Consider the following 27315-nt stretch of genomic DNA (forward strand, 5'->3'; position numbering starts at 1 on the left):
ATAAGCTGTTCTTATATTAATGACATTTTTATCACATTTGTATAAAACAACAAATACATGTTACTGTTTATGCAAGTCTGATTTGTTTCAGGTTGCCTCATAGACATAAATACACTGCCAGAACAAGCACTGTGTTGTCAGGTTGTAGAAATATTAAACTGTAACCTAAGAAGAAATAAAAATCATTTCAGTCTCGTATTCAATTATTTCCACAGAAGACATGAACATTTCTCAGATGAATATGAGGAGATAACATTAAAAAGAACGTGCAGCTTCTAGCTCTTGCTTTTACACAACATAAAAATAAACGTGTTTTATTCAAGGTCAAATGATCATTTAGTGGAATTTTATGGATGTATCTTAAAGTTCTAAAACAACCTCCAACCTCCCACAACATGAATACTGAGACACATGTATTAACTGTAATTTTTGATCCAGATTTTAGAAGCAGAAGTCGGAGGTCTCCTGTCTTCTTCCTGCTTCTGTTAATGTACGCGCCGACAGCAGAGCTGCTCAGCCAATCACAGACGGGGAACTGCGCAGCCATATTTGCATGCGGCCTGTATAAAATGAGTCATTATCTAGATTCTCTTTTATTCATAACTGCAGTGACAGATAAACATGCCTGAACCATCCAAGCCAGCGCCCAAGAAGGGCTCCAAGAAAGCGGCGTCGAAGAGCGCTGGAAAGCCCGGCAAGAGGAGGAGAAAGAGCAGGAGAGAGAGCTACGGCATCTACGTGTACAAGGTGCTGAAGCAGGTCCACCCAGACACCGGCATCTCCTCCAAGGCCATGGGCATCATGAACTCGTTCGTCAACGACATCTTCGAGCGGATCGCCGGTGAGGCCTCCCGCCTGGTTCATTACAACAAGCGCTCCACCATCACCTCCAGAGAGATCCAGACCGCAGTCAGACTGCTGCTTCCCGGTGAGCTGGCCAAGCACGCCGTGTCCGAGGGCACCAAGGCCGTCACCAAGTACACCAGCTCCAAGTAAAGCTTCACTGCTCAACATAAACACAACGGCTCTTTTAAGAGCCACACACGTCATCTGCAGAGCTGCTGGTCCACATTTAATCTAAATTGTGAGCAGTTTGTGGAATTTAAGACCTAAGCTAACGGAAATACTGTTGTATCATAGTGCGTGTAGAAATGCTCATGTATTGAGTATTTTGCTACCAGCTGACAAGGCTATAATGTTAGAGAAATAGTGATTAATGGCACAGCAGTAAGGAGAGAAGTTAAAAAAAATTTACTCTGAATGTCGATGTTCTCTATTATGATCCAACTGAGGCTATCAAAATGTATCATGAATCAAAGCTGACATTTATATCTGGGCTGAAAACTGTACTCTGTTGATAAGAAAATGCTCATGTTCGTTTATATCGGGTTTGTTGTTTTAATCAGGCTTTTAACTGGCTTTTAACTGACTCATTGTAACTCTTTATAATTTCTTAAGTTGACATCTATTCTTACATTTTTATACTATTTTATATATAAATTTCTATTCTTATATATTTTATTCTTTTATCCTCAGCTTTAGCTTCCATACCATTTATTTATTTTTCATTCATTTATATATTTATGTATTTTTTATTTTTGTTTTACTGTTTCAGTCCCTCGATTCTCCAGTGTTTCCTCCTGGGGGCCTACCACACCTGGAGTTGATTCTGGTCCACTGATGGGGGTGCTGGTCCGTGGATGGCCCTGGCCCGGGTGGCTGGAGAGCTTTACACCTTCGTGTAAACATCCTGATAAACATTAGACTTTCATATATGTTAGATTCATTACACACAACTGAAGTAGTTCAAGCCTTTTATTGTTTTAATATTGATGATATTGGCCAAAAAGTAAAGAAAAACCAAAAATCCCTATCTCAATGTCATCAATATTAAAACAATAAAAGGCTTGAACTACTTCAGTTGTGTGTAATGAATCTAACATATATGAAAGTCTAATGTTTATCAGTACATTACAGAAAATACTGAACTTTATCACAATATGCTAATTTTTTGAGAAGGACCTGTATATACTTATATAAATTTATGCTTTAAAATGGTCAACATTATTCTTGAAGGAAAAAATAACTGACACAACACCAATTAAGTATTATAAGATTGCAAACTAAACTTATCATACAGTAGAAAATAAAAATGTTATTTTATTATTGTAGTAGTGTAATAATTGAAGATATTTTACGATTCCTGTATAAAAAGTTTTCTGGAGAGGTCAATTTCAAATGATAACTTTCAGTCTTCTAGTGGACAGATAAAGATGCAGTGTTGGTGCAGCATGAGAACCTTATAGGGTGGAACATTTTAAAGAACTATGCTGTGGGTCCTCAGGAAAAGTCCAGACCTGTTCCAACCCCTGAAGATCCAGGGTCTGTCTGTGGAGCAGGTGAGGATTTTTAAATATCTTGGGACAGAGATTGACAGCTGCCTGTCCTTTGGCCAACACCTGGACTCTGTGTACAAAACGGCACAGCAGCGTATCCACCTGCTCAGGAAGCTCTGTTCTTTTAACATCAGCAAAGACATTTTAACCCTCGTCTATAAATCACTCATCAAATCCATCCTCACCTATAACATCTCAACCTGGTTCAATTTCCTCACCATCAAACACAAAACAAAACTCTCCAGAATAATAAATCTGTAAAATCATTCAAACAGCTCAGCCCCTCTGTGTGAATGATGAGGAAAGCCACCCTCATCTCTGAGGACCTCACATCCCTCCACCATGAGGCAGACGCTGCAGAACCCCACTGGCCAGGAAAAACATCTACATAAAATCTTTCATCTCCTCTGCAATAACTGCTCTTAATAGCACAAAATAGACTGCACTGTGTTTCTAGTTATTTTCTGTGCGTTGTTTGTTTTTATTTACTGTATTGTGTTTTAATGTGTGAAAGGTTTTTTTAATGTTTGGATGTGGTTTTTAAATTTTGTCTTACAGATGTGGCAAAAGACGAATTTCTGTTTTTACTTGGAGCAGTTATCTGTTCTAAACACAGCATGAGAATCTTATCGGGTGAATCACAGAATGAGAACCATATACTGTAGGTGAAACAGCATGATCATTTAGGATTTTCTGTTTCAACAGAATAAAAATGATCCAGAGAAAAGAACCGGTCCTTAGATTCACTTCATTTTACACACAGATGTCTGGACAGACCTTCTCATTCAGTGTTTTTTTTTTCATTTTTTCCTCATAAATTAGTACTGATTCAAATCAGTACTAATCCCGGGTTCAAATCCCGGTCTGGGATCTTTCTGCATGGAGTTTGCATGTTCTCCCTGTGCATGCGTGGGTTTTCTCCGGGTACTCCGGCTTCCTCCCACAGTCCAAAAACATGCTGAGGTTAATTGGTTACTCTAAATTGTCCGTAGGTGTGAGTGTGATTGTGTGTCTGTATATGTAGCCCTGTGACAGACTGGTGACCTGTCCAGGGTGTCCCCTGCCTTCACCCGAGTCCGCTGGGATAGACTCCAGCACCCCCCATGACCCTAGTGAGGATAAAGCAGTAAGAAAATAGCCAATAAGAAAAAATAAAGGAAAAGTAACAAAAAATAATGCCAACAGACACTGACTACTTTATCGCAGTTATATGGGTAATTTGTATTGCTGTTATTATTTAGAATAGAACTAAACACTTTCTTATAAACCATCCAGGTAAATTGGTTATCATTTGGAATGTCTTTGGCGTCACCATGTCAGACAAGTTGATCTGAGTGCTAATCTCGCTAATTTTTCATTTCATTTATGTTTTTTTTTTTGCTATTTATTTTAACTGACTGCTCTGACTCGTCTCCTCTATCTGTCTTCATTTTCTGTCTTGAATGTTTTAACTGTAAAGCTCTTTGTGAACGCTGTTCTTCAGGCTGCTATAGAAATAAAGTTATTATTATATTATTGGAAGCACGTGGAGGCAGGGACCTCACAGCACAATCATACTCCCAAGTTATTATCACATCATATTCTACTTTATTATATATCAGGTTTTTCTATCTATTGTGTTCACAAACATCAACAAGTCCCAACAAAGGGAGCCCACACCATGACACGTGTTAAACAAGGAAAGTTTATTCATCAACATTATTTATTCATCAGGTCAACATGAGATGATTTTTCATCCATAAAATCCATGTTCACAGCAGCACAACGACAGCCTGATATCAGACACACCTGTCACATGATACTAAAACCAACAGCTCCAAACACCTCCTCTGTGGATTTTATGAACAGAACAGAAGGAAACTAAAACGTGAGCTTTGATGTGGAGCTGCTGTAATGAAACAGTGTGATCACATGAGGGCGACATTCAGCCATTAAACCATCAGGAATCAATACTTACCTCTTGATCAATGATTCCATCCATCCACATTCAAAGCTCACTTTTCGCTCCAGTAGAATAAAGTCTGTGGAAACTAGATGATGAACTGTTTGGCTCCACATATTAAACATATTTAATATTTCGCTAATCTGAATGCTAATATTTAGATCTGTGGCAAATAAAATTCTAAAAACATTCAGACAACAAAATGTGAAAATCTGAATGAGACGAATAAAATAATAAAACTGCTGGATTTAGGAACACCACCTCCCTTTTGCCAGACATCCTGATACAGATTCAGAGTTCAATGAGAGTCTGATCGGCACAAAGTCAGAACTCCGTCTCTCCTGCGGACGTAATAGAAGACAGGTCGAGACAGTCTGAGTGGGCGGAGCCAAACTACCTGAAACCTGTTCGATATTTGTCTCACCGCTGATATTAACACACATAACTCGTTGCAGTGGCAGTAATGGACTTCGCGGTTTTCCTTTGTGCTCAGTAACATTTATCTAATTACAAACATTTTCTTATAAACAATCGACAGTTTACAGCCCACATATAAATGCTAATTCATGGCACCTTTCAATAGTCAGCTGGGTACAAACAGAACACAGAAATTCAAAGTCAACGTATTTTTTCTCTCTCTCCTTGTGGCTGTATCACTTTCAGTCTTCATTAGTGTCATATTTTTATCATCCAGTACAAACAATATTTAATGACCATCCCCCTCCCCACCCCACACACGAGAACTGAGGTGGGAAGATCAGAGTGTTTGCAGGTATGTTGATGTCAAAATCTGACTTTTCGAAGTTGTATGTCAAAATGAAGCCGCCACAGTTAATATAGACCAGTAGCTCTGCAGATGACGTGTGTGGCTCTTAAAAGAGCCGTTGTGTTTATGTTGAGCAGTGAAGCTTTACTTGGAGCTGGTGTACTTGGTGACGGCCTTGGTGCCCTCGGACACGGCGTGCTTGGCCAGCTCACCGGGAAGCAGCAGTCTGACTGCTGTCTGGATCTCCCTGGAGGTGATGGTGGAGCGCTTGTTGTAATGAGCCAGGCGGGAGGCCTCACCGGCGATCCGCTCGAAGATGTCGTTGACGAACGAGTTCATGATGCTCATGGCCTTGGAGGAGATGCCGGTGTCTGGGTGGACCTGCTTCAGCACCTTGTACACGTAGATGCCGTAGCTCTGCTTCCTGGATCTTTTCCTCTTTCTACCGGTCTTCGTAGCTTTAGACGCCGCCTTCTTGGAGCCCTTCTTGGGCGCTGACTTCGCTGGTTCTGGCATTCTGCTCAAACTTCCGTTTAAACTATAACTTCCTGCTGCTCTGAACTCCTCTTATAGGCGAGTCATGCAAAACTCACTGCTCTGTTGCTCGAAAATAATTGGCTGATCTGTTGCAGTGGAACTGCGCATGCGTCCCAGCATGAATCCGCCCTGAAACTGAAACTTCTCTGATCAGATTCTTGCTGCTGAAGGATTGAATATGTAAACACTGAATAAAAACTGAAATAGTCACTAAGAACGGGATTTTAAGAAGCTTTTCAATTTTAATGACTTCTTGAAATTACACTAACTTTCAACATGGATTTTAGTGAAACTCAGAATCATAAATATTGTCAGAGGCAACACACAGAGAATCTGAGTCAGTTTTTTGTTGATTCAGTCAAAACATTGACAAACATAAATCAATCAATAAATAAGAATGGTGAAATTCAGAATAAATTCATCTTTAATTTCCAGCTGCCTGTGTGATGTGATTTGCTGACATTAATACAACAAAAGTATTGATGCTTAAATTTGGGCTCCAAGACAACACAATCTACAAAAAAAAATCTGAAATAAAATAATGAACATTTATACAGAGATAATTAAAAAAAAGTTACACACATACAGAGTTTTTTCAAAATGATTTACCGAGACATGAAAATAATCGTATCTGTTAAATAAGAACTTCATAAACTGAAATGAATCCACACCAACAGTCCTGTCCTGATTCCTCGACTTGTAAATAGTTAGTCTGAATGACAAACTTCTTCTGGTGGTTAAATTTCCAGCTGGACTAAAGGTTTAATCTTCAGTACTTAGTAAATGAATCAGGATGAAATGAATTTTACTGCAGAGGGAATTATACTGTGTTGCTCGAATCCATCCTCAGTGTTTGGACCAATGACGTATATATAGAGCTAGACCGCTCACTGCTCGGCGGACAACAGCAGCGCCATGGTAAATCGGCGCTGACTTCCGGTAGTGGCAAGAAGCTGTGGCGCGCTGTTTGATCCCGTGTAAATACACCAACTTCAAGGCCTGCTTGTCATCAGTGATGGGACAATATGTGTTATGTTATGGCTTTTACTGTTAGCAGACAATAACATCTCTGTCCTAGGCACGTTTTCACGGCAATCACAGCGTAGTTTAGCCCTCACAGACAGAGACAGAGACCACCACACAATAATGAGTGCTGAATGCTGATGCAGTGATTGTGTCAATAACAAATGTGTCATACTTTCTGCAGCATTAGTGTTTTACTTACCTGGGCTCTAAAAAATATTCGAACCAATGCCAAATAAGAAAATTAGTGTTTTAAACAATTTTTCTCCAATTCACATTTTTCAGTTGGACTTTGAAAAGCAGCACATGCAGTAGAAAAAAAATCCAAATTATGTTTTACTGTAAAGAGGGATGGAAAATTCACAAGGATATGAACAGGGCAGAAAACTCGTGCACGTTGTCATCTACAAGCTAAACTAATCAGCTTAACAACCTGCACGGTGGTTTTTCACAGCTGCTCAGACCCACATACTCTGGAATGGTTGCTTTTTTCCTCCCACAAAAATGGCCATAAAAAGTTTCTGGAGGAGCAATTCCTGCAGTCAGAACACACACAAATCTTCTGGTTGCCTCAAAACAAAGCTTCAGCTATTCTATTTGTAAGTCAGCTGTGGAATTCAAAACAATAAACGAATTAAGATCCTATGAAAAGCTTAATTTGCTTTTGTTCTGTTAAATGTGAAGCAGATGACTCTGACACCTGAAATGGCAAAGAACTTTCATGAAAGTTCCACAAACACCTCAACAAGAACAGCTTGCAAAAAAGTTCTTGAGCAAGAAATCAAGCAACATTATTTATGTAGTACCTTAACATACACAGAGGTTTTTCAGAGTAAATGTAAAACATAAAGTAGTGTAATAAAAAATGAAGTCACTTTAATCAGAAAAGGTTCATTGAATACAATGGACACTCATTTCTAGAATAATTAAAACTGATTGAGTAAAACAGCCAAAAGAAGACAAGAAATAGAAAAAAATAAAAGCATGTCAAACACTAATTGCAACAACCAACAGAAAAGAAGTTAATTTAAAGTAAATGAAAAAAAGTGCAGATAAATTTATTAAAAGTATAGTACAACATTAAAGTGTAAAACTTGCAATTTCCTCTGCAGCAGGTGACGCTATGACTGAGTGCACACTGGCATATGGATGTCATCACTGCAGGACTGTGATCAATCACAAACTTTCAGGCAGATTGCAGTATGTAGACGGCATTTATACAGCACATCATACTTCATGAGGAACCATCAAAGTTCAGTCAGCCCCTCTGGCCACACCCTTTGGGTTTAATTTGCAATTTTCATAAATATTCAACCTAAATGCGTGTTGTATATATGTCCCAATTTCAGGTGTTGTGGAGTTACAAACAAATTACATTATTCTGGTAAAGAAACAGGGTCTATCAACATCAATTTACCTGTAATTGAAAATTAAGTGTGATCAAACATAGTTAATAGCTTATGTAGAGGCTAAGCCAATGCTTGAAGCCCCTGAGGTGCTTCACCAGGATGTAAATAGTTGACACGCCGACAACTTTACCGCGTCTGATGAAGAGAGCCGAGACCAATGCTTGCGGTTCCAATAACCTGCGTTTATTACTCCAAATAAGTATAGTCCAACAGCTTTTGTATGAACAAACATTTCATTGTTACCGGCTTTTCAACTGCGACTTCAACGGCGGCGGCGGCGGCGGCGGCGGTCAAAACTGTTTTATCCTTCCGGGCGGAACACCTGCCCGGACAAAGATTGGTTCCTATTTATAATAATCAAGCTCACTGGCTCCTACAGCTTAGATAGTTTCCATATGAAGGTTGGGTATCACAGCCGCAAAACTATTTAGATAATGTTGTGGAAGGCAAAAGTACAGTTATCTGTGAACCAGTCATCATCTCATGAAGCATTAACAAACATTGATCTCAGTTCTAGCGCACTGTGTGGGTGAGCAATGTGCAGTTACATAATTATATTTAAATATGCTGCATGTCACTCATATGTACTTCTAAACAAGGAATACCTTTATATGCATCAAGCATGGAATGAGCATCATCAGACAGAGCTTGTATTTCCTTGGTTTTAGCTAACATGGCCTCCAACGTCACTCTGCAGCGCTTCTCTCTACGTTTGGCATTGTTGAAGTCCTGCCTTAGCTTTTCATGCTGTACACTTAGATCGTCATATTTCCTCTTCAGGGTGTCAGTGTCTGTACAGTATGCATGGTGTTCACTAACAGCAGCACTGCCCTCTTCAGGCTCTTGTTCAGGCTCCATGTCCATGTGCTGGTATAATGCCACTGCTGCCGGGCTGCTTTGGGTTGTCCTCACTGCGATCTAAAACATTTGATAAAAAAAATTAACATGGCAAATTCCCAAAAGATTTGTTTCTGTTTCACCAATACCTGAAAGAAAACATTATCACAATGAATGGCTGCAAATCACTATGAAAGCCAAAAACTGATCCTGAATCATTTTCATAGCCACACAAACTGACAAGAAAAGAACTAAATTGAAATAATGAGCAACCATTAACAATTAAGGAACATAACCTTTTTCTCTGGTTTCCCCAAACTGAGGGCTGGTACAGCCCCTGGCCTGAGAAGCTTGTGTTGCGCATGTTTTGAGAGGATGAAGTCCTCCTCCCTGAAATGGTTGCTGCAGACATAATTATGATCATCTCCTCTTGGTCCTCACCGCTTCTCTACTGATGGCCTGTATCCATTGCTCTCTCAGTGTGCTGTCCTTGGACTGCTTGGGAAACCTGAAATGTGTGGCATATTATAATACATCCATAGACAATGATGCACTGTGACTGTCACTGAATACTAATAGTCACACCAGCTTACACTGTACAGTTAGTGATTCAGCTAAACTGGCTGAGTGCAGCACTCAAGACAAGGTCAGAAGGAGTTTCTGTTTGCAAACAAAGAAGCAGAGCAAATTTGAGGCAGAATGTCCCAAATAAAAGAGCCACTTACTTATGAAAGGAAATATTACAGCCATGCACAAATCGACTGGTGCAGGAGATGGCAGCACACGACTTCACCATGGTCAGATATTAGCCACACCCACCTGAAACCATAACAACAGAGACACTTAAATTAACAGGTTCATGATGTGATTATTGCAAGGTGAGTGTCAGCACGTTTCCTTTCACTTACATTCCAGAGAAGGAATCACAAAACTGGTGGCATTGAAGGAGCTAGCAGAAGTGCTAACTGCTAAGTGCTATGCAGTGACGTATGCACTGTCAGTGTCGGATATGATCGTGCCGTGCTGTTCACCTTCTCAAACAGATTTCTAGTTCATTAACACATATTTTCTGATGACAAAAATAGCCTTGTCACCCATCACCAGGTCAGAGTGAGACCACAGGCACAGGGGGAATGGTGAGCCATGAGCATGACAGCGAACTGGGCGCTCTCCTGAGGAGAGTCTGCTCAGCTGCAGTCACTGAAAAACCCAGCCAGTGCTGGTCTAGGGCCTCCTGGTCTGGTGTTCTCAACGTATTTCAAGCATTGTGACATGATTTCAACACAGAAGTTTACTGTACCTTGGTAAATCACGAAACACAAAGTCACATACCGCGCTGGCGTTCCAATGTGAAATCCCCGTCTTGCCACTACCGGAAGTCAGCTCCTATTTGCCGCCTCTCAGCGGCCAGTGAGCGGTCTAGCTCTATATGTACGTCATTGGTTTGGACTCTTCAGATGTCCTCAAACAGACCAACCACCAGGACCGATGGGTTCCCAGTCTGTGTCCAACAAGCTTCTGTCCTCAGCTTGTCCTTTCTGGTTCACAGCCATCTGGAGACTTCATCTGCTGCCTCTGAAGCTCCAATGGTGGCTGTAGAAGCCTCCTAAGAAGGAGCTGAGCTGTTGGATGCAGATGTCAGAATGAAGGAGTTCTGGAGATTTAAATCCTCGGATATTTTTCTGGTTTTACTGGTTCACCTGGAAGTTTACTGACTGAAAAACTGAACTTCAACAGGAGCAAAGAAGGTTTCAGTTTAGATCATTAAAACCTCTGAACTCTCATTCAGTTTAAAAGTAAAAAGTGTTTGCAGGGCTACATCCACAGTATTCCTGCTTTGGATTTACTGCTGAGGGTTTTATTCAGACTGACTTGATGAGATCAAACCTGAACATGGAGGTTTACTGGAAATCCTTCACTCCAAAATATTATTTTACATTGTTGTCACTAAATTTCTACTTTATGTTGTCTCCATGATCGTTTTCTAGTAGGATGATTTTATTCTGCTACTGTTATTTATTTTTACTGCTACTGTCAACTAGGCATGGGCCGGTTACCGGTTTTAAGGTATACCACGGTATGAAAAAGTCAAGGTTTCAAAACCACTAAAATTTTCCGTCATACCGTTCCTGCGGTATGAGCGTTTTTTAATGTGACGTCTCATCAGGGAGAAAGTAGAGGTCCCTCACGCTGTGTGAAGCTGCAGCCTAAAGCGCCCCTCCCCCCGCTCACCTGCGTTTGTTGTGAGTGACAAGCAGGCAGCTCTGCAGGCTGTGTGATGGCTGAAGGAGGCGAGCCCCCGGAACTTTTTCCGCCGTCCAAGCGGACTAAGTCGGCTGTTTGGGAATACTTCGGCTACCGTAAAAAGCCAGACGGCCACGACTTGGAGGAAGAAGGTCGCCTGACGTGCAAAACGTGCTCGAGGACAGTGGCAGCCCGAGGAGGCAATACATCGAATATGATAGCGCATCTACAGGAGCACCACCCATCGCTGTATGCTAAATTAAAGGTAAAGTTAATGCTGTCTTGAAATGAACGAGCGTATTAGCGTCTGACATTAGTGAAATGAGCTTGTTACCGATGCAGATATGGTAACTACCATATCTTATCTTTTCTTCATCTCTATCTTTTAGTAACTTTTTTATATTTTAACTGACATTTTAGAGCTGCAATCATAATACCGTGAAACCGTGATATTTTGCCTAAGGTTATTGTGACTGCAGTTGAATATGAGTGTTCTCATGTTTCACCACTAGGCGGAGCTAATGCTATTAAGAAAGTTTAAAAGATAACGTTTTGGGTTTTTTTATATACACTTATTTTTGTTTTCCTAATATTTGTAGCTAATTAATAGGGCCAAATCAGAAATAATATTTAATATATAAGCCAATCTAAAATGTGATATTTAGTAACTAAATTTAGGGTCAAAGAAGGGTCACTTCCTGTTTAACGTAATGCGAAGCAGTAGCCAGCAGACGTGTCCCGACAGCGAGCCAATTTCAGTGATTAATAAGAAAAATAAGCATTTTGAAGCCCACCGGTTTGTTTTCACTAGCAGGCCAAAGTGGTATGTATTTGTGTGTTTTGTTATAGCCAATTTGTGTATGTGTAGAAGCTAAGTGTTAAAATGTACATCTTTTGTTTATTCCACCAGTTCTACGGTAGTGTGCTGTGGTGTACAAGACCCAAGACCTCAGTAAACCCCAGTATAAGAAAAGGAACTCTCGTGTCTCTCTATGTGAACGTGAACAATCCAGCATAGTTATCATACCGTCAGAATCTCATACCGGCCCATGCCTACTGTCAACTTTCCAGCTAGCAGCTAGCTGTGCGTGGGGCTAATGCTAACATGCTAGTTAATCATTAGCAGCGCTGTTTGTCATCCCTGTTTGATTCTGTTCTCATGGTTATACAGAATGCATTTCTACCTCTTTGTGAAACACCTTTTTGGAGCTCCAGGTCTTCATTAGTGCAGCTAATGTTAACGTGGTGACCGGGGGTCTCAAACACAATCATTTCTCCTAAATCTCTGCCCAGATAGCAAACTATGGGTGAATCAATGTTGAATCTATGCTGAGACCTAAAGTAGAAATTATACAGAAAGCGCAAGGTTGATAAAATGTTGAGTCAACGTTTGCTTACATAGATTACATGTTTGCAAACATAGATTCAACATTAATTAAACATTGACCTGTCAAACATTTTAATTAAACCAAAATACAACGTAGATTCAATGGTATCTTTTAAACACAAACTTCAATGTTGACAAAATGTTGAATCAACGTTGATCCAACCATCAGTCTTCAACCGTAACCACAATTCAACCTTAACCCTAATTCAACATTGATTTAACATCTTTTGCTATCTGGGTAAAGTGTGATTTACGGTTGAAAAGCAAACGTTGACTCAACATTTTATCAACCTTGCACTTTCTGTATAATTTCTACTTTAGCGCTGTGCGAGCAGCAGCTGGTTACGGGAGCTCTCAACCCTTTTTTCTTACTTTTCGTTTTTCTATTGTAAATAGGCACTTTTTCCTATTTTTCCTGAAAGTGGGTGAAGCTTTGTGCAATCGTCCATATAGGAAACCCACTTTTATCACACTTTTATTCGGAGTTGTGCTGTTTTTTGCACTTTTTGGACTTGCTTCAGGTGAGCCCTCTGGACACAGCGGCGGCCGCTCTGAGGAACAAAGACGCTACACACTGAGGCCCTTCTCGGCCTCCGCAGCTCATCCTTTCTCTACACGGAGAGGCCCCATGTCCCCCGGAGATACGGAGGAAAAGAAGAGGCTGCAGAGGAGGACGGCGAAAGCGCAGGACTTACTTTCCCTCTATCATCATGAGGAACGTCCTCTCCATCACCAACAAGGTAGAGGAGCTGGCCACGCTGACGCGGCTGAAGGAGCATCGTGAGTGTAGCCTCATGTGTTTCACAGAGACGTGGCTGAATGGACATACACCGGACTCTGTGGTTTCCCTGAACGGATTTACACTCGCGCGCGCGGACCGGAACGCGGTGGGAAGCGGCAAAAAGTCTGGGGGAGGACTGGCTGTGTACGTGAATGAGCGGTGGTGTAACCCAGCAAACGTGCACGTGAAGGAACAGCTGTGCACGCGGGACTTGGAGATGCTTACGGTGGCGCTGCGGCCGTATTATCTACCGAGGGAGTTCTCGCACGTGATTGTGTTTTGCGTGTACATCCCACCATCAGCTCATGCAGGGACAGCGTGTGAAAGACTCCACAGCGCCGTGAGCGAAGCCCAGAGCCGCCATCCCCGGGCACTAGTGCTGATCAGTGGAGACTTCAACCACGCCTCCCTCTCTGCCTTTCTCCCAACTTTCACACAGTATGTTACCATGGCCGTAGCCAGGTATGAGGTCAGCGAGGTCCGGACCTCACCTATTCTTTCCGAGTTTTTTTTTTTTCGCCAAATATGCCCAACTGAATAAAACATAAACTCATAAAAACTTGAAAACCTCTCTGTGAAACGTGCTTGTAAATTGTAAATTGTGGTAAACATCCATGGGCTTTGTGTTCTGTTTGTGCCTGTGTGCGTGTTGCGGTGAAAAGCTGTTTGATCAGCTGATGCACGTACCCGCATATGCGCCCTGTGACGCGCTTGGCAGCGGGCCAAACCCCGTTCAAAAACTAGTGTTTTTATTATTAGCACTTTGTAGACCACATCCCCGCCCATCTACACCAAGGTGACCACAATATATTTTTTTTAGATAATTCGGCACTAGTTCGGCCTGTCAGATCATCTGATCAAAGAGTTTAATTACTTTATCCACAGCGGAGAGCGCGTCCGGCGCTTTTTTTTTATTTTTATTTTTTTTGATGAGCGCCTGGCTCATCAGACAACATACAATGTATGTTGAAGATATTTCTAACCTTTCCAGTGACGACTTGTGCCTGTGAGAGGTCATTCTCAGCCATGCGAAGACTTAAGACATGGCTTAGATCTACCATGTCCAACGACAGACTGACAGGCCTGGCGATGATGTATGTGCATCAGAAAGTGGAGGTGAACCGGGAGAATATCCTTCAACGGTGGGATGCCTCTGGTCACAGGAGGATTCAGCTAGCCTTTGATGTAAAAAGTTGATTTGTTTTTTTGAAAAAATATACATTTTTGTTTGAAAAATGCTGATTTCACATCATTAAAAGATATTTAAACAACAAACATCTTGTGTGACTTGTAGCCTAAAAAATATATATAAAAATAAATATTTTTAAAAAACATTGAAAAATTTTCGGCGCACGCTTTGCACGCGCATCATGGACCTCGCCTATTCCAAAATCCTGGCTACAGCCCTGCATGTCACGTGTCACACGCGGGGCGATAAGACACTGGACTTACTGTATGTGAATGTGAAAGGCGCCTACACCGCTGCCCCCCTCCCCCCACTGGGCCGCTCGGACCACAACCTGGTTCATCTGCTCCCCCACTACACACCCAAGGTGAGAAGAGGACCTGTGCAGAAGAGGACTGTGAAGGCATGGACAGATGAGGCCAGTGAGAGACTCAGAGACTGTTTCCAGACCGCAGACTGGAGCGTGCTCTACAGTCCTCATGGAGACGACATCGATGGCCTCACGCATTGCATCACAGATTACATCAACTTCTGCGTGGACAACACTGTGCCAACTCGGACGGTACGGTGCTTCTCCAACAACCACCCCTGGGTCACCCCTGAGCTCAAAGCCCTCCTGAACCAGAAGAAACGGGCTTTCATCTCAGGGGACAGAGAGGAGCAGAAGAGAGTGCAGCGTGAGCTCCAGTGGCGGATCAGAAGGGCCAAGAAGGACTATGGGAAGAGGCTGGAGGAGAAGCTGGTTCAGAACAACGCGCGGGACGTGTGGAGAGGACTTAAGAACATTTCTGGACATGGACAGAGTGCCAGAGGGACAGCTGATGGAGACCAGCGCAGGGCGGATGAGCTGAACTGTTACTTTAACAGATTCGACTCTCCCCCCACCCCCTCTGCCCCCCTTCCTGCTCCCCCCTCTTCACACATCCCCAGCCCAGCAGACCCTCCCCTTCCTGCGACACCTTCACCGGCCCCCAATTCACCCACACGGACTACTCCCACCCCCTGCAGCCCACCTCACTCCCCCCTCTCCTTCACACCGGACCAGGTGAGGAGAGAGCTGAGGCGACTGAAGCAGAGGAAATCTGCTGGACCAGACGGCATCAGTCCCAGGCTGCTGAGGACCTGCTCGGACCAGCTCTGTGAGGTCCTCTGCCACCTCTACAACCTGAGCCTCAGCCTGGAGCGGGTCCCCGTCCTGTGGAAAACCTCCTGCCTGGTCCCAGTCCCTAAAACAGCTCACGCCAAGGAACTGGCCCACTGCAGACCTGTCGCCTTCACCTCCCACCTCATGAAGACCATGGAGAGGCTCCTCCTCCACTACCTCCGCTCAGTGGTGAGCTCCGACCTGGACCCGCTGCAGTTTGCCTACAGGCCCAACATGGGGGTAGAAGACGCCGTCATCTACCTGCTGCAGCGAGCGCTCACTCACCTGGAGAGCGCCGGCAGCGCTGTGAGAGTCATGTTCTTTGACTTCTCCAGCGCCTTCAACACCATCAGGCCGGCGCTGCTGCGGGGGAAGCTGGTGGACGCGGGAGTTGATGGACATCTTGCTGCCTGGACCACTGACTACCTCACTGACCGTCCACAGTACGTGCGGCTGTGAGTCAGAGGTGGTAGTCTGCAGCATGGGGGCGCCCCAGGGCACCGTCCTCTCACCCTTCCTCTTCACCATCTACACCTCGGACTTCACCTACAACACGGACAGCTGCCATCTCCAGAAGTTCTCTGATGACTCCGCCATTGTGGGCCGTGTGTCTGAGGGGAACGAGCTGGAGTATCAGTCGATCATCATGGACTTTGTGGACTGGTGTGAGCGCAACCATCTGTGCCTCAACACCAGTAAGACGAAGGAGATGGTGGTCGACTTCAGGAGAAGGACACTCCCACATCCACCAGTGAACATCCAGGGGCAGGACATTGAAACAGTGGACAGTTTCAAGTACCTGGGTGTTCACCTCAACAATAAACTGGACTGGTCCCACAACACCGATGCTCTGTACAAGAAGGGCCAGAGTCGCCTCCACCTTCTGAGGAGGCTGAGGTCCTTCGGAGTGTGCAGACCTCTACTAAGGACTTTCTACGACACCGTGGTAGCCTCTGCTTTCCTCTACGCTGTCGTCTGCTGGGCCCCGGGCAGCACAGAGCGGGACATGAAGAGACTGAACAAGCTGACCAAGAGGGCCAGCTCTGTCCTGGGCTGCCCACTGGACTCTGTGATGGATGTGGGTGAGAGGAGGATGTTGACCAAGCTCTCATCCATCATGGACAACAGCTCCCACCCACTGCACCGGACTGTAGTGGAGCTGAGCAGCTCCTTTAGCACGAGACTCAGACACCCTCAGTGGAAGAAGGAGCGCTACCACAGGTCCTTCATCCCCACTGCCATCAGACGGTATAACACTACTGTGTAGTTGTTATTATGTGCAATATTTATTATCTTGTTCTTGCACTTTCGTGACTTTTGCACTCCTGTTTTTTGTTTTTGTTTCTAAGAGCCCTGTAATGTTAAATTTCTCCTTTGTGAGATTAATAAAGTCTATCTTATCTTAACATAGATTCAACATTGATTCACCCATAGTTTGCTATCTGGGTGAGGGCAGATGGAGTCTGCGCTCTCACATATTTACTACCTGTTACCGTTATGGCAAAGAAAATTACTAAACGGCAGATAAAAGCAGCTCTGCCATGGATAGTGAACAACAGATGTAGGTAGTGTGGTCTGAGCAAACCTTGTTTGTTGTAAATACTCTAATATTGTGAGATACTGGTTCACTGCAGCTCCAGTAGTTTACGTCCAGCTGCAGCTCAGAATTTCTACCCTGTAAAATGTTGAAATGTTTTAATATGAATGTTAAAGTCTAAAACGCTATCATGCCTTTGGGTGTATTTCCATATGCTAAAAACATTCAGGTCTTCTGTTCAGCGCTTTCAGACCAAGTCACAGAATCCTTTGATCTGTTTTAGCTTTTAAAATTAAACTGTAAGTTAACAGTTAATTCTGCAAAAAATGCTTTTGATAAATTAATTTTGGACACAAAAATCTCTCTTAAATGTAATAGATTTTATCAGTTATTTCTTACTGCATTTCTTCAAAATTAATTATTTAAAATCAATGAATGAGTCCATGAATTCATCTAAATCAATTTCTTAAATATACATTAAAAAAATTTACTTTAAGTACGATGTTAACTGTTTAAGTTTGTTAAATTATTTTCCTCAGTTCTTTTAACTACTACAAAGTGGTTGTCTCATTTATTTTTTTGAGCAGAATCTGAGCAACAATTTTTGCATCTTCATACATGCTGCTTTATTTTTATCATTTCTTACTGCTAGACCATAATTTAGACAAAACAAAAGCAATTTTTCCTGTTACTGCTGTTGTAATCCATAGATTAATGTAAAACAATTTATAGTTTCTGTCTCATGTTTCCATGAAGTTCGGTTCTCATACAGGTATTACAGAAGCTCAGTGAATTAATTCCTCCACTGATTGTATATGTAGTGGCCGTGGGGGCCGCTAGGGGTCATCACAGCAGCTGACTGTTCAGGGTGTTAGAGCCGCTATGCATCATGGGAACTTGTGTGTTGTTTGGGGTTGCTTTGTGGGGTTATTTAGGCGATGTGAGACGTTCCCTTATTACTGGTTGTTTTGTATTGTCCTAATCCTACATGCTGGGTGCACACATCCATAAAATTCCATTAAATGATGATTTGACCATGAATAAAACACGTTTATGTTTAAATTTTGTAAAAGCAAGATTTAGAAGCTGTACTTTCTTTGGAAGGTTGTCTTCCCATATTTACCTGCTAAATGTTCCTGTCTTCTGTGGAATTTATTGAATATGAGAATGATATCATTTTTATTTCTTATTTTTTTATATCTTTTCTGGCCTGGGAACGCCTCAGGATCCCCCAGGAAGAGCTGAAAAGCGTCGCTGGGGGCAGGGACGTCTGGAATGACCTGCTTCGCCTGCTGCCCCCGCGACCCGGCCCCGGATAAGCGGAGGAAAATGGATGGATGATGGATCATTTTTATTTCTTCTCAGGTGACAGTTAAACATTTCTTCAAATTTTCAACACAGTGCTTGTTCTGGCAGTGTATTTTTATTTATGTGGCAACCTGAAACAAATCAGACCAACAAGTTATTACTGAGCAGAAAAAACATTTACATATATCTGTACATTCCCAATCTACCTTATGTACAGATTAAAATAGGCATTGAAATGTGATTAATTCTGAACTAAGAATGTATTATAATAATACATCCTTAGTTCAAAGTTGATTAAAACAACTTGTGCTGAACTTTATTCATGACTCATCCTTTTTTTTGCATTAAATAAATGAAAGTAACAAAGTAACTTGTACTCAAATTACATTTTAAATGAAGTAATTTGTACTTTTATTTGAGTACATTTTTAGGTGGGTACTTTTACTTTTACTCTGAGTAGAATTTAAACAAAGCAAAGATACTTTTACTCAATTACATTTTTTCAGTACTTTTTCCACCTCTGTTATTATTATTATTATTACTATTAATATTTTGAAATTAGTTTATTTCTACCACTCTTCTCTACAACTATATAGTTTGTAATTTTTTTGATTCACACACAACAAAATATCTTCAATTCTACAACATTATTGGTTTTTCTACTGTATGTTAAACATAATCTGTAATCTTATGAAATGAATGTGTTGTGTTAATTATTTATGTCTATAATAATAACATGGACCATTTAAAGGAGTAGGACTGAACTCTTTATCTGAGGGGTACATGTTGTTTCACAGAGCGGTAGAAATCGATTCTGCAGGGCGGTGGTGGGTCCGTTGGGCTCTCCCCCACATGCCGTTACGTCATGGGCGTGGCTGGCCCGACGGATCTGGCGGTTGTCTTGGGCGTGACGCAATAACCGGCTGTCAAAATCTGCCGGTTGGCACGTCACACGCTGTCAGTGAAACGATTCTGAAGAAGTAATCAAGATCTGTCGATTCATTTCTCTGTCTGAAAAAAACAACTCAAAACTAATGTATTGACAAGAAGACATGAACGTTTTCGAGCTATGAAGAGAAATAGAGTTCAATGAGAGTCTGAACGTCACAAAGTCAGAACTCCGTCTCACCTGCGGACGTAAGAGAGGACAGGTGGAGACAGTCTGAGTGGGCGGAGCCAAACTACCTGAAACCTGCTCAATGTTTGTCTCATGACTGATATTAATACACATTTATTAATGATGCAGTGGCATTAATGAACTTTTACTTAGCAGTTTGTCTTTATCATAACTAACATCTAAAGTCTTCATTTTATTAGTTGTATATAAGGGACAGTGGTACAGCCTTTATATAAGCATCACTTCAAAATTTAACCTAGACAGTGCCCCAACCCAAACAGCTTATTTTAATCACCTTAATGTACATGTGATATAACCTGCATATTATTTACCTTCTGCAAATAATATATTTACGGACTTATAAAACACTAACTTTAATCAGTAGAGCTAATCTGTTAATATGACCAGTGATAATATTATTGTATCAGTCAGTAGCAGACAGATGCTCATTGGGAGTGTGTGGCTCTGAAAAGAGCCGTTGATTCTCTGCAGGATGTGGATCCTTTACTTGGCTTTTCCGGCCTTCTCGCTCTTCTTGGGCAGCAGCACCGCCTGGATGTTGGGCAGCACGCCGCCCTGAGCGATGGTGACTCCGCCCAGCAGCTTGTTGAGCTCCTCGTCGTTGCGGACAGCCAGCTGCAGGTGACGGGGGATGATGCGGGTCTTCTTGTTGTCGCGGGCAGCGTTTCCAGCCAGCTCCAGGATCTCAGCAGTCAGGTACTCCAGCACAGCCGCCAGGTAGACGGGGGCGCCGGCACCCACACGCTCCGCATAGTTGCCCTTCCTCAGCAGCCTGTGGACGCGACCGACCGGGAACTGGAGTCCTGCCCGGGAGGAGCGACTCTTCGGCTTCGCTTTGGCTTTGCCGGCTCCGATACCTTTTCCACGTCCAGACATCTTGCAATGCGGAAACCTCTTACTGAGATAACAAACGAATGTGTCTCTTGTTGAGTAAACTGCAGCTTTATATAGATACAGGCTGCTCTCTGATTGGTCAGAGTCAGCGTTCGTGTGATCGTCCAATCAGAGGAGAGCTGCTGTAACCAGGCGGTCCTGAAACATGATTCAACTGAGTGTCTGTTACAGAACTAACATGAAAACAAAGCAGATTCAGGCTGAACTAAACAACAAAGTACACTGGACTAGATTCAGCTTTATTCTCACTGAACAGAGTACAAGTGGTGAGACACTGAAATGTAGTTTAGCATCAAATCAGAAGTGAAAAAGCAGCAGTAAAGTGCATTATATACAGAATAAACAGTATGGACAGAGTGCAATCAGCACAGGAAGGAAATTAATATATGGATGTGGATAAAATATTTTATATTTGATGTAAATGTCCAGGATAAACAACGTTATAAAAAGTGTAAAGAGTACTAATGCTGTGAGATATAGGCAGAATGAACACATGATGCACAGTAAGAATATAAAGAGTGAAAATGTGATGAGATGCAGTTTCTACACAGAATGAAGTTCAGGGTCAACATGACTGTAAAGGTGGAAGGTGAGAACTAAAATATTGCACCTCATATGTTATCACAGTCTCAGAGCTACATGAAAATAAGTTATTATTATTATGTACCATATTGGACGTAGAGCTCCTTTAATGAAAATGCGTGGCTCTTAAAAGAGCCGTGGTGTTTGAGATAAAGTGTGTTTGAGTCTAAGCTCTCTCTCCACGGATGCGGCGGGCCAGCTGGATGTCTTTGGGCATGATAGTGACCCTCTTGGCGTGGATGGCGCACAGGTTGGTGTCCTCGAACAGGCCGACCAGGTAAGCCTCGCTGGCCTCCTGCAGAGCCATGACGGCCGAGCTCTGGAAGCGCAGGTCGGTCTTGAAGTCCTGAGCGATCTCTCTGACGAGGCGCTGGAAGGGCAGCTTGCGGATGAGCAGCTCCGTGGATTTCTGGTAGCGACGGATCTCTCTCAGAGCCACGGTACCGGGCCGGTAACGGTGAGGCTTCTTGACGCCGCCGGTGGCTGGGGCGCTCTTCCGGGCAGCCTTGGTGGCCAGCTGCTTCCTGGGAGCTTTTCCTCCGGTGGATTTCCGGGCGGTCTGCTTGGTTCTGGCCATTCTATTTCCTCTGTCTTCTCTGCTCAGAAAGAAAAAACTACAAGTGGAGGTTGAGCGGCAACAGTGAGCTTATAAGGAGAGCAGAGGAGCAGCGGCAGCTCCGATTGGTCCAGAGAGGAGAGCAGGCAGCTCTGATTGGTCCAGAGCGGTGGAGAGCGCGCGCACAGTGTCAGACTGTGATCCGATGAACTCCTGGCGGAAGTTTCAGTGGTAAAAACGCAGCAGATGGAGATTTTGAAGTTAGTTGCGGACGTTAAAGAGCTCCGGCTCGCAAATGAGAAAAAGGAAAAGCGCATTTCCCAACTCGAGAAGACCGTGGCGGACTTGGAGCAATACACGCGGATAAATGATGTTATCATTACAGGATTACAAATTAAACCCCGGTCCTATGCTGCTGCTTTGTCCACAAATGAGAACGGAGGGGTACCTTCTGAACAGGATGTGAGCTCTACGGAACAACAGGTGGTTGCTTTCATGCAGTTCAAAGGTATTCGTCTGGACAGTGAGAGTATTGAGGCATGTCATCCATTGCCCAAAAGAGGAGTTGATGGGAAGCAAAGTGTGATAATGAGATTTGTTAACAGAAAACACAAAACTGCTTTACTTAAACAAGGAAGAAAACTTAAAGGGACAAATGTTTTCATAAATGAACACTTAACCAGGAAAAATGCAGCAATTGCAAGACAAGCTCGATTACTCTGTAAACAAGGCAAAATACAAGGAACGTGGACATCAAACTGCAAAGTATTCATAAAGCTGAACGGGTCTCCAGAGCAGGCGAGAGTTTTTTGGATTAAGGAGGAGAATGAACTGGACACATACAAATGAGAGGAACAAATAACAGGTTGGAGACATCATTACAGACTCCCTAATAACCCATGAACACACACAATAACACTAGTACTGGAAAAATATATGAATTGGAAAATGATTTTATACAAAAAATATTGATGCCTGAAGAGACAAAATATTACACATTAGATCAATTTAATTCCACTATAGACAAAGTTTCGAGTCAAGCTTTGTCTATATTCCATCTAAACTGTCAAAGTCTAAACAATAAATTGGAAAATATTAAAGAGCTTCTTAGTAATCTGAAATTAACCTTTAAAGTAATAGCTTTAACAGAAACCTGGATAAAAACATCTGATGTTGAAAAAGTGCAGATTGAAGGCTACACTATGTTTTACAATAACAGAGAAGGGAAAAGGGGGGGTGGAGTTGCCTTGTATGTCGATAAAAACCTAAAGTGTAAAGTAGATGAACAGAAAACTATGCTGACAGAAATATTAGAAATGATTACAGTTGAGATAATGAATGAATCAGGAAAAAATAATTTGATTAGTTGTGTTTATAGACCACCTGGCTCTGGAGTTGATCTGTTTACAGATAAAATCATTGAAATGTTTCAAAATGTCAAAAAATCAGTTACTCTTTGCGGAGACTTTAATATAGACATAGGAAATGATATGGGAACAAATGACTTCAAAAATTACATGGAGATTGTAGGATTGTGTCCCAAAATAACAAAACCAACAAGAATCACTATTCATAGTGCAACCACAATTGATAATATATATACAAATTTACAAGGAGAAATAATAAGTGGTATCTTCATAACTGATTTGAGTGATCATCTCCCTGTATTTATAATTTATGAAAAAATATGTTTAAATAATGTGCAAAAATCTCTAACCATTGTAAGGGACAAATCAAAAAAAGCCATAGATGCCTTGAGGGATGATCTTAAAATGCAAAACTGGGAAGAAGTATATACAAATGACCTTAATAGCGCTTACAATACTTTTTTGTCGATATTTATGAACTTATATGACAAAAACTGTAAAACTACCAAAATTCATGCTCACTGCATAAAAAATGCACATATTAACCCATGGATGACAAATGGTATAAGAAATGCTTGCAAGAAAAAAAATTGTCTATATAGAATATTTTTCAAATTAAGAACTAAAGATGCTGAGGAAAGGTATAAAAATATAAAAATAAACTTGTGTCAATTATAAAAAGGCAAAAACAAGACTACTATACTAACTTATTGGATGCAAATAAAAATGATACTAAAATCACGTGGGGTGTACTAAATACAGTTATGAAAAAAGGAAAGACCGATTTAAATATACCTAATTGTTTTATAAAAAATAATGTTGACATCTTGGGGGAGGAAGAAATTGTAAATGAATTTAATCGTTATTTTGTGTCCATTGGCCCTAGTTTATCAGAAAATATTTCTAATGTAGATTTTAACACTAGAAACATATCAGACAATTTAAACAGTATTTTTTTAGATAACATTTATCCAGGCGAAATTCTGACTATTGTTCACAATTTTACAAACAAAAAATCAACTGATTATACTGACATGAATATGGTATTAATGAAACAGATCATTGATGTCATCATAGAACCATTTACATATATCTGTAATTTATCATTTACTCAGGGGATATTTCCGGATCAAATGAAAATAGCCAAAGTTATACCACTTTTTAAAAAAGGAAACAAACATGAATTCTCAAATTATAGGCCCATCTCTTTGCTTCCACAGTTCTCTAAAATTTTAGAAAAACTCTTTGTAAAAAGGTTGAATAGATTCATTGAAAAATATAACATTTTAGGCAACTCTCAATATGGGTTTCGTCATGGTCATTCAACAGCTACCGCAATTATGGAACTGGCTGAAGAAGTTGCCACCGTCATGGATAAACAGCATTACCTTATTAGCATTTTTGTCGATCTTCAAAAAGCATTTGATACCCTGAACCATCAAATACTATTGCAAAAACTATATAAGTATGGTATCAGAGGTGTAGCTCACCAATGGGTTACGAGTTACCTAAAAGACAGAAGTCAGTATGTTCAAATCAAAAATGCAAAATCTGAACGCCATAAAATAATTTGCGGGGTTCCGCAAGGATCGGTCCTTGGACCAGTACTTTTCTTACTTTATATAGATGATATTGTTTCTGTTTCTAGTTTACTTAAGTGTATCTTGTTTGCAGATGATACAACTTTATTTTACTCTGGGAACGATTTGAGCAAAGTGTTACAAACAGTACAAAATGAATTTTTGAAAATTATCACATGGTTCAATGCTAACAAATTATCTCTAAATATAAGTAAGACTAAATTTATGATCTTTAGTTGTAAAAAGTAGATACTGACATGGCATTGTTTATACAAGGATCTAAGATAGAAAGGACACATGAGATTATGTTTTTAGGTATTCTGATAGATGAAAAGTTGACTTGGAAATCCCACATAGAACATCTTAAAACAAAGGTATCACAAACTATTGCAGTGTTACAAAAGGTCAAAGGATGTATAAATAAGAGAGCTTTATTATTATTGTATAATTCACTAATTGTTCCATATTTGACCTACTGTATTGAAGTATGGGGAAACGCATGTAAAACCTATGTTGAATCAATTTTTCTACTACAGAAACGTGCCATTCGTGTCATAAATGGCAATGCATATAGAGACCACACAAATCCAATCTTTAAACAACTACAAACATTAAAATTTAGCGAATTGGTAGATTATAACATCCTTAGGACTATGTACAAAGCACACAAAAAATTACTACCGGTTAATTTGCAAAATCATTTTAAAAAACGTGTATGTACATATGACTTACGAGGAAAGGAAACTTTTGTTAAACCAGAGTTTAGGACAAAATTAAAAGAAAGATGTATTTCTGTGCAAGGAGTCAATTTATGGAACAAACTAGAAGATGAAATTAAATTATCCAAATCCCTTCACATTTTTAAGAAAAGAGTTAAAATGTTATTGTTAAAACGATATGATGCCGTTTTTTGATTTATTTAAATATATACATTTTTTTCTTTTTGCTATTTTGTTGTTTTTCTTTTTTTCTTCTTTAAAACTATAAGTGAATAAGTTTTGATTTTGTTTGGTAATATGTAGAGATGCACCAATCAATCGGCCGCCGATTTAAAAAGCCGGTTTTATATCCAATCGGCCCCAACCGGTGACCGGCCGATCACTGTCTTAATTTGCCGGTTTTCCCCATAGGTTTTCCCAGGGCAAACTGAACCGCATGGGCATGCACCCCGCATGGGCATGCACCGCGCATGCGCATGCGGGTCAAGCACTGCGTATCGGCTCAGAGCAAAACAGCTAAAAACTAGCAAGACTCAGGAACAAAACATGTCGGTAATATGGACTTATTTCACTGTGTGCCAGAGCGACCCAAAACACGCTGTTTGTAATGCTTGCAAGTCAAAAGTCAGCCGTGGAGGGTCAACGCCTAAGACATTTGGAACAACAAACTTAATACGCCACTTGGAAAAGAAGCACGCAGGCTTGTTTAGCAAATATAAGGACGACAATGCCGCTAAGAGGAGGGATGTGGCAGAGTCGCAGCAGCCACAACAACCATCCGCCGTGGCTCCTATGTTCGACATCAACACTGAAAAGTCCAAAGCCACCACTATGAAAATAATGGAGTTCATGGCACTGGACGACCAGCCGTTTAGCGTTGTACAGGATAAAGGCTTCGTAAATCTGATGAAACACCTGAATCCACGGTACAAATTACCAAGCAGGCGGTACTTTTCTGACACGGCGCTGCCAGAGTTGTTTGAGAGCGTGTCAGGCCACATACACAAACTGCTGGACGGCACTAAATCCCCGGTCAGTTTCACAACGGACATTTGGACTTCTAACGTGAGCTTAATGTCAATGTTGAGCCTGACTGCTCAGTGGCTGGATGATGAGTTTGAGCTACATCAAGTCCTTCTACACTGTGAAGAATGCCCCGGGTCCCACACCGCCGACAATCTAAGAGCCAAATTTGAAAAAATGTTGGTGGAGTGGAAAATCGACAAGAAGAGGGTTCATGTTGTGTTACGTGACAACGCTCGGAATATGACCAAAGCACTGGATGATGGCAACTTCCCCAGTCTCCCGTGTATGGCACATACACTCCAGTTAGCGGTGAGTGAGGGACTGCACTCTCAACGCACTATCACTGACGCTGTGGCAACAGGCAGGAGAATAGTCACGTACTTTAAGCACTCATCGCTAGCCTATTCAAAACTCCACGCTATCCAGGAGGAGTTGGGTCAACCCACGAAGCGCTTGCAACAAGATGTCCCGACGAGGTGGAACAGCACATTTTATATGTTGCAGTCGCTGTTGGAACAGAAACGTGCCCTGGGCTTATACGCAACAGAACACGAGCTCCCGGTCGTACTCACCACAAATCAGTGGGGTTTAATTGAGAATGTGGTGAGCATCCTTGAACCTTTTGAGGAGCTCACTAAGACAGTTAGCTCCTCGTCAGCCACCGCCGCAGTTGTCATCCCTGAAATCACTGCACTGAAGCGCCTTTTGGGGAGAGCAGCAGACACAGACCGTGGTGTGGGCACCGCCAAAGTCACGCTGTTGGAAGCGGTCCAGAGAAGGTTTGCAGACATCGAGAAGAATCCACTGTACGCAGTGGCCACTGTTCTGGATCCCAGGCAAGTTATAACTTACTGCTAATAATGTTTATTAGCCCACTACTGTTCTTAAATGAATAAGCCTTTGCTACTGAGCTATAGGCTAATGTGTTTGCAGGAGTATATCAAAACATAAAATTA

The 27315-nt window shown here is 41.7% G+C and overlaps 5 protein-coding genes and 1 long non-coding RNA gene across 6 annotated transcripts in view; 1 reads left to right on the forward strand and 5 right to left on the reverse strand.

Moving 5' to 3' along the window:
* Window positions 1–27315, reverse strand: part of LOC110971967 (histone H2B-like) — a 106787-nt gene that overhangs the window by 70370 nt on the left and 9102 nt on the right. The window lies entirely within an intron of this gene.
* Window positions 351–1095, forward strand: LOC127530676 (histone H2B-like). Its single transcript, XM_051938047.1, has one exon. It carries the CDS (start codon window positions 622–624, stop codon window positions 994–996), a length of 375 nt encoding a protein of 124 aa, XP_051794007.1. The 5' UTR covers window positions 351–621; the 3' UTR covers window positions 997–1095.
* Window positions 4061–5629, reverse strand: LOC127530678 (histone H2B-like). Its single transcript, XM_051938049.1, has one exon. The coding sequence runs from the start codon at window positions 5618–5620 to the stop codon at window positions 5249–5251; it is 372 nt and encodes a 123-aa protein (XP_051794009.1). The 5' UTR covers window positions 5621–5629; the 3' UTR covers window positions 4061–5248.
* LOC110970995 (uncharacterized) lies at window positions 8459–10364 on the reverse strand. The gene is made up of 4 exons (XR_007937361.1): window positions 10243–10364; window positions 9636–9729; window positions 9207–9418; window positions 8459–8991 (listed from the first exon to the last, which is right to left on the reverse strand). It is a non-coding gene; the product is annotated as an uncharacterized LOC110970995 (long non-coding RNA).
* LOC127530673 (histone H2A-like) lies at window positions 18524–20538 on the reverse strand. The gene has a single exon (XM_051938042.1). It carries the CDS (start codon window positions 20509–20511, stop codon window positions 20119–20121), a length of 393 nt encoding a protein of 130 aa, XP_051794002.1. The 5' UTR covers window positions 20512–20538; the 3' UTR covers window positions 18524–20118.
* Window positions 20748–21707, reverse strand: LOC127530671 (histone H3). Its single transcript, XM_051938038.1, has one exon. The coding sequence runs from the start codon at window positions 21686–21688 to the stop codon at window positions 21278–21280; it is 411 nt and encodes a 136-aa protein (XP_051793998.1). The 5' UTR covers window positions 21689–21707; the 3' UTR covers window positions 20748–21277.

This window comes from Acanthochromis polyacanthus, chromosome 17 (assembly GCF_021347895.1).
Source record: "Acanthochromis polyacanthus isolate Apoly-LR-REF ecotype Palm Island chromosome 17, KAUST_Apoly_ChrSc, whole genome shotgun sequence".
NCBI classification, from domain to species: Eukaryota; Metazoa; Chordata; class Actinopteri; family Pomacentridae; genus Acanthochromis; species Acanthochromis polyacanthus.

Coding starts and splice junctions, on each gene's coding strand:
- LOC127530676 (XM_051938047.1), top strand. CDS start 622: ATGCCTGAACCATCCAAGCCAGCGCCCAAGAAGGGCTCCAAGAAAGCG.
- LOC127530678 (XM_051938049.1), bottom strand. CDS start 5,620: ATGCCAGAACCAGCGAAGTCAGCGCCCAAGAAGGGCTCCAAGAAGGCG.
- LOC127530673 (XM_051938042.1), bottom strand. CDS start 20,511: ATGTCTGGACGTGGAAAAGGTATCGGAGCCGGCAAAGCCAAAGCGAAG.
- LOC127530671 (XM_051938038.1), bottom strand. CDS start 21,688: ATGGCCAGAACCAAGCAGACCGCCCGGAAATCCACCGGAGGAAAAGCT.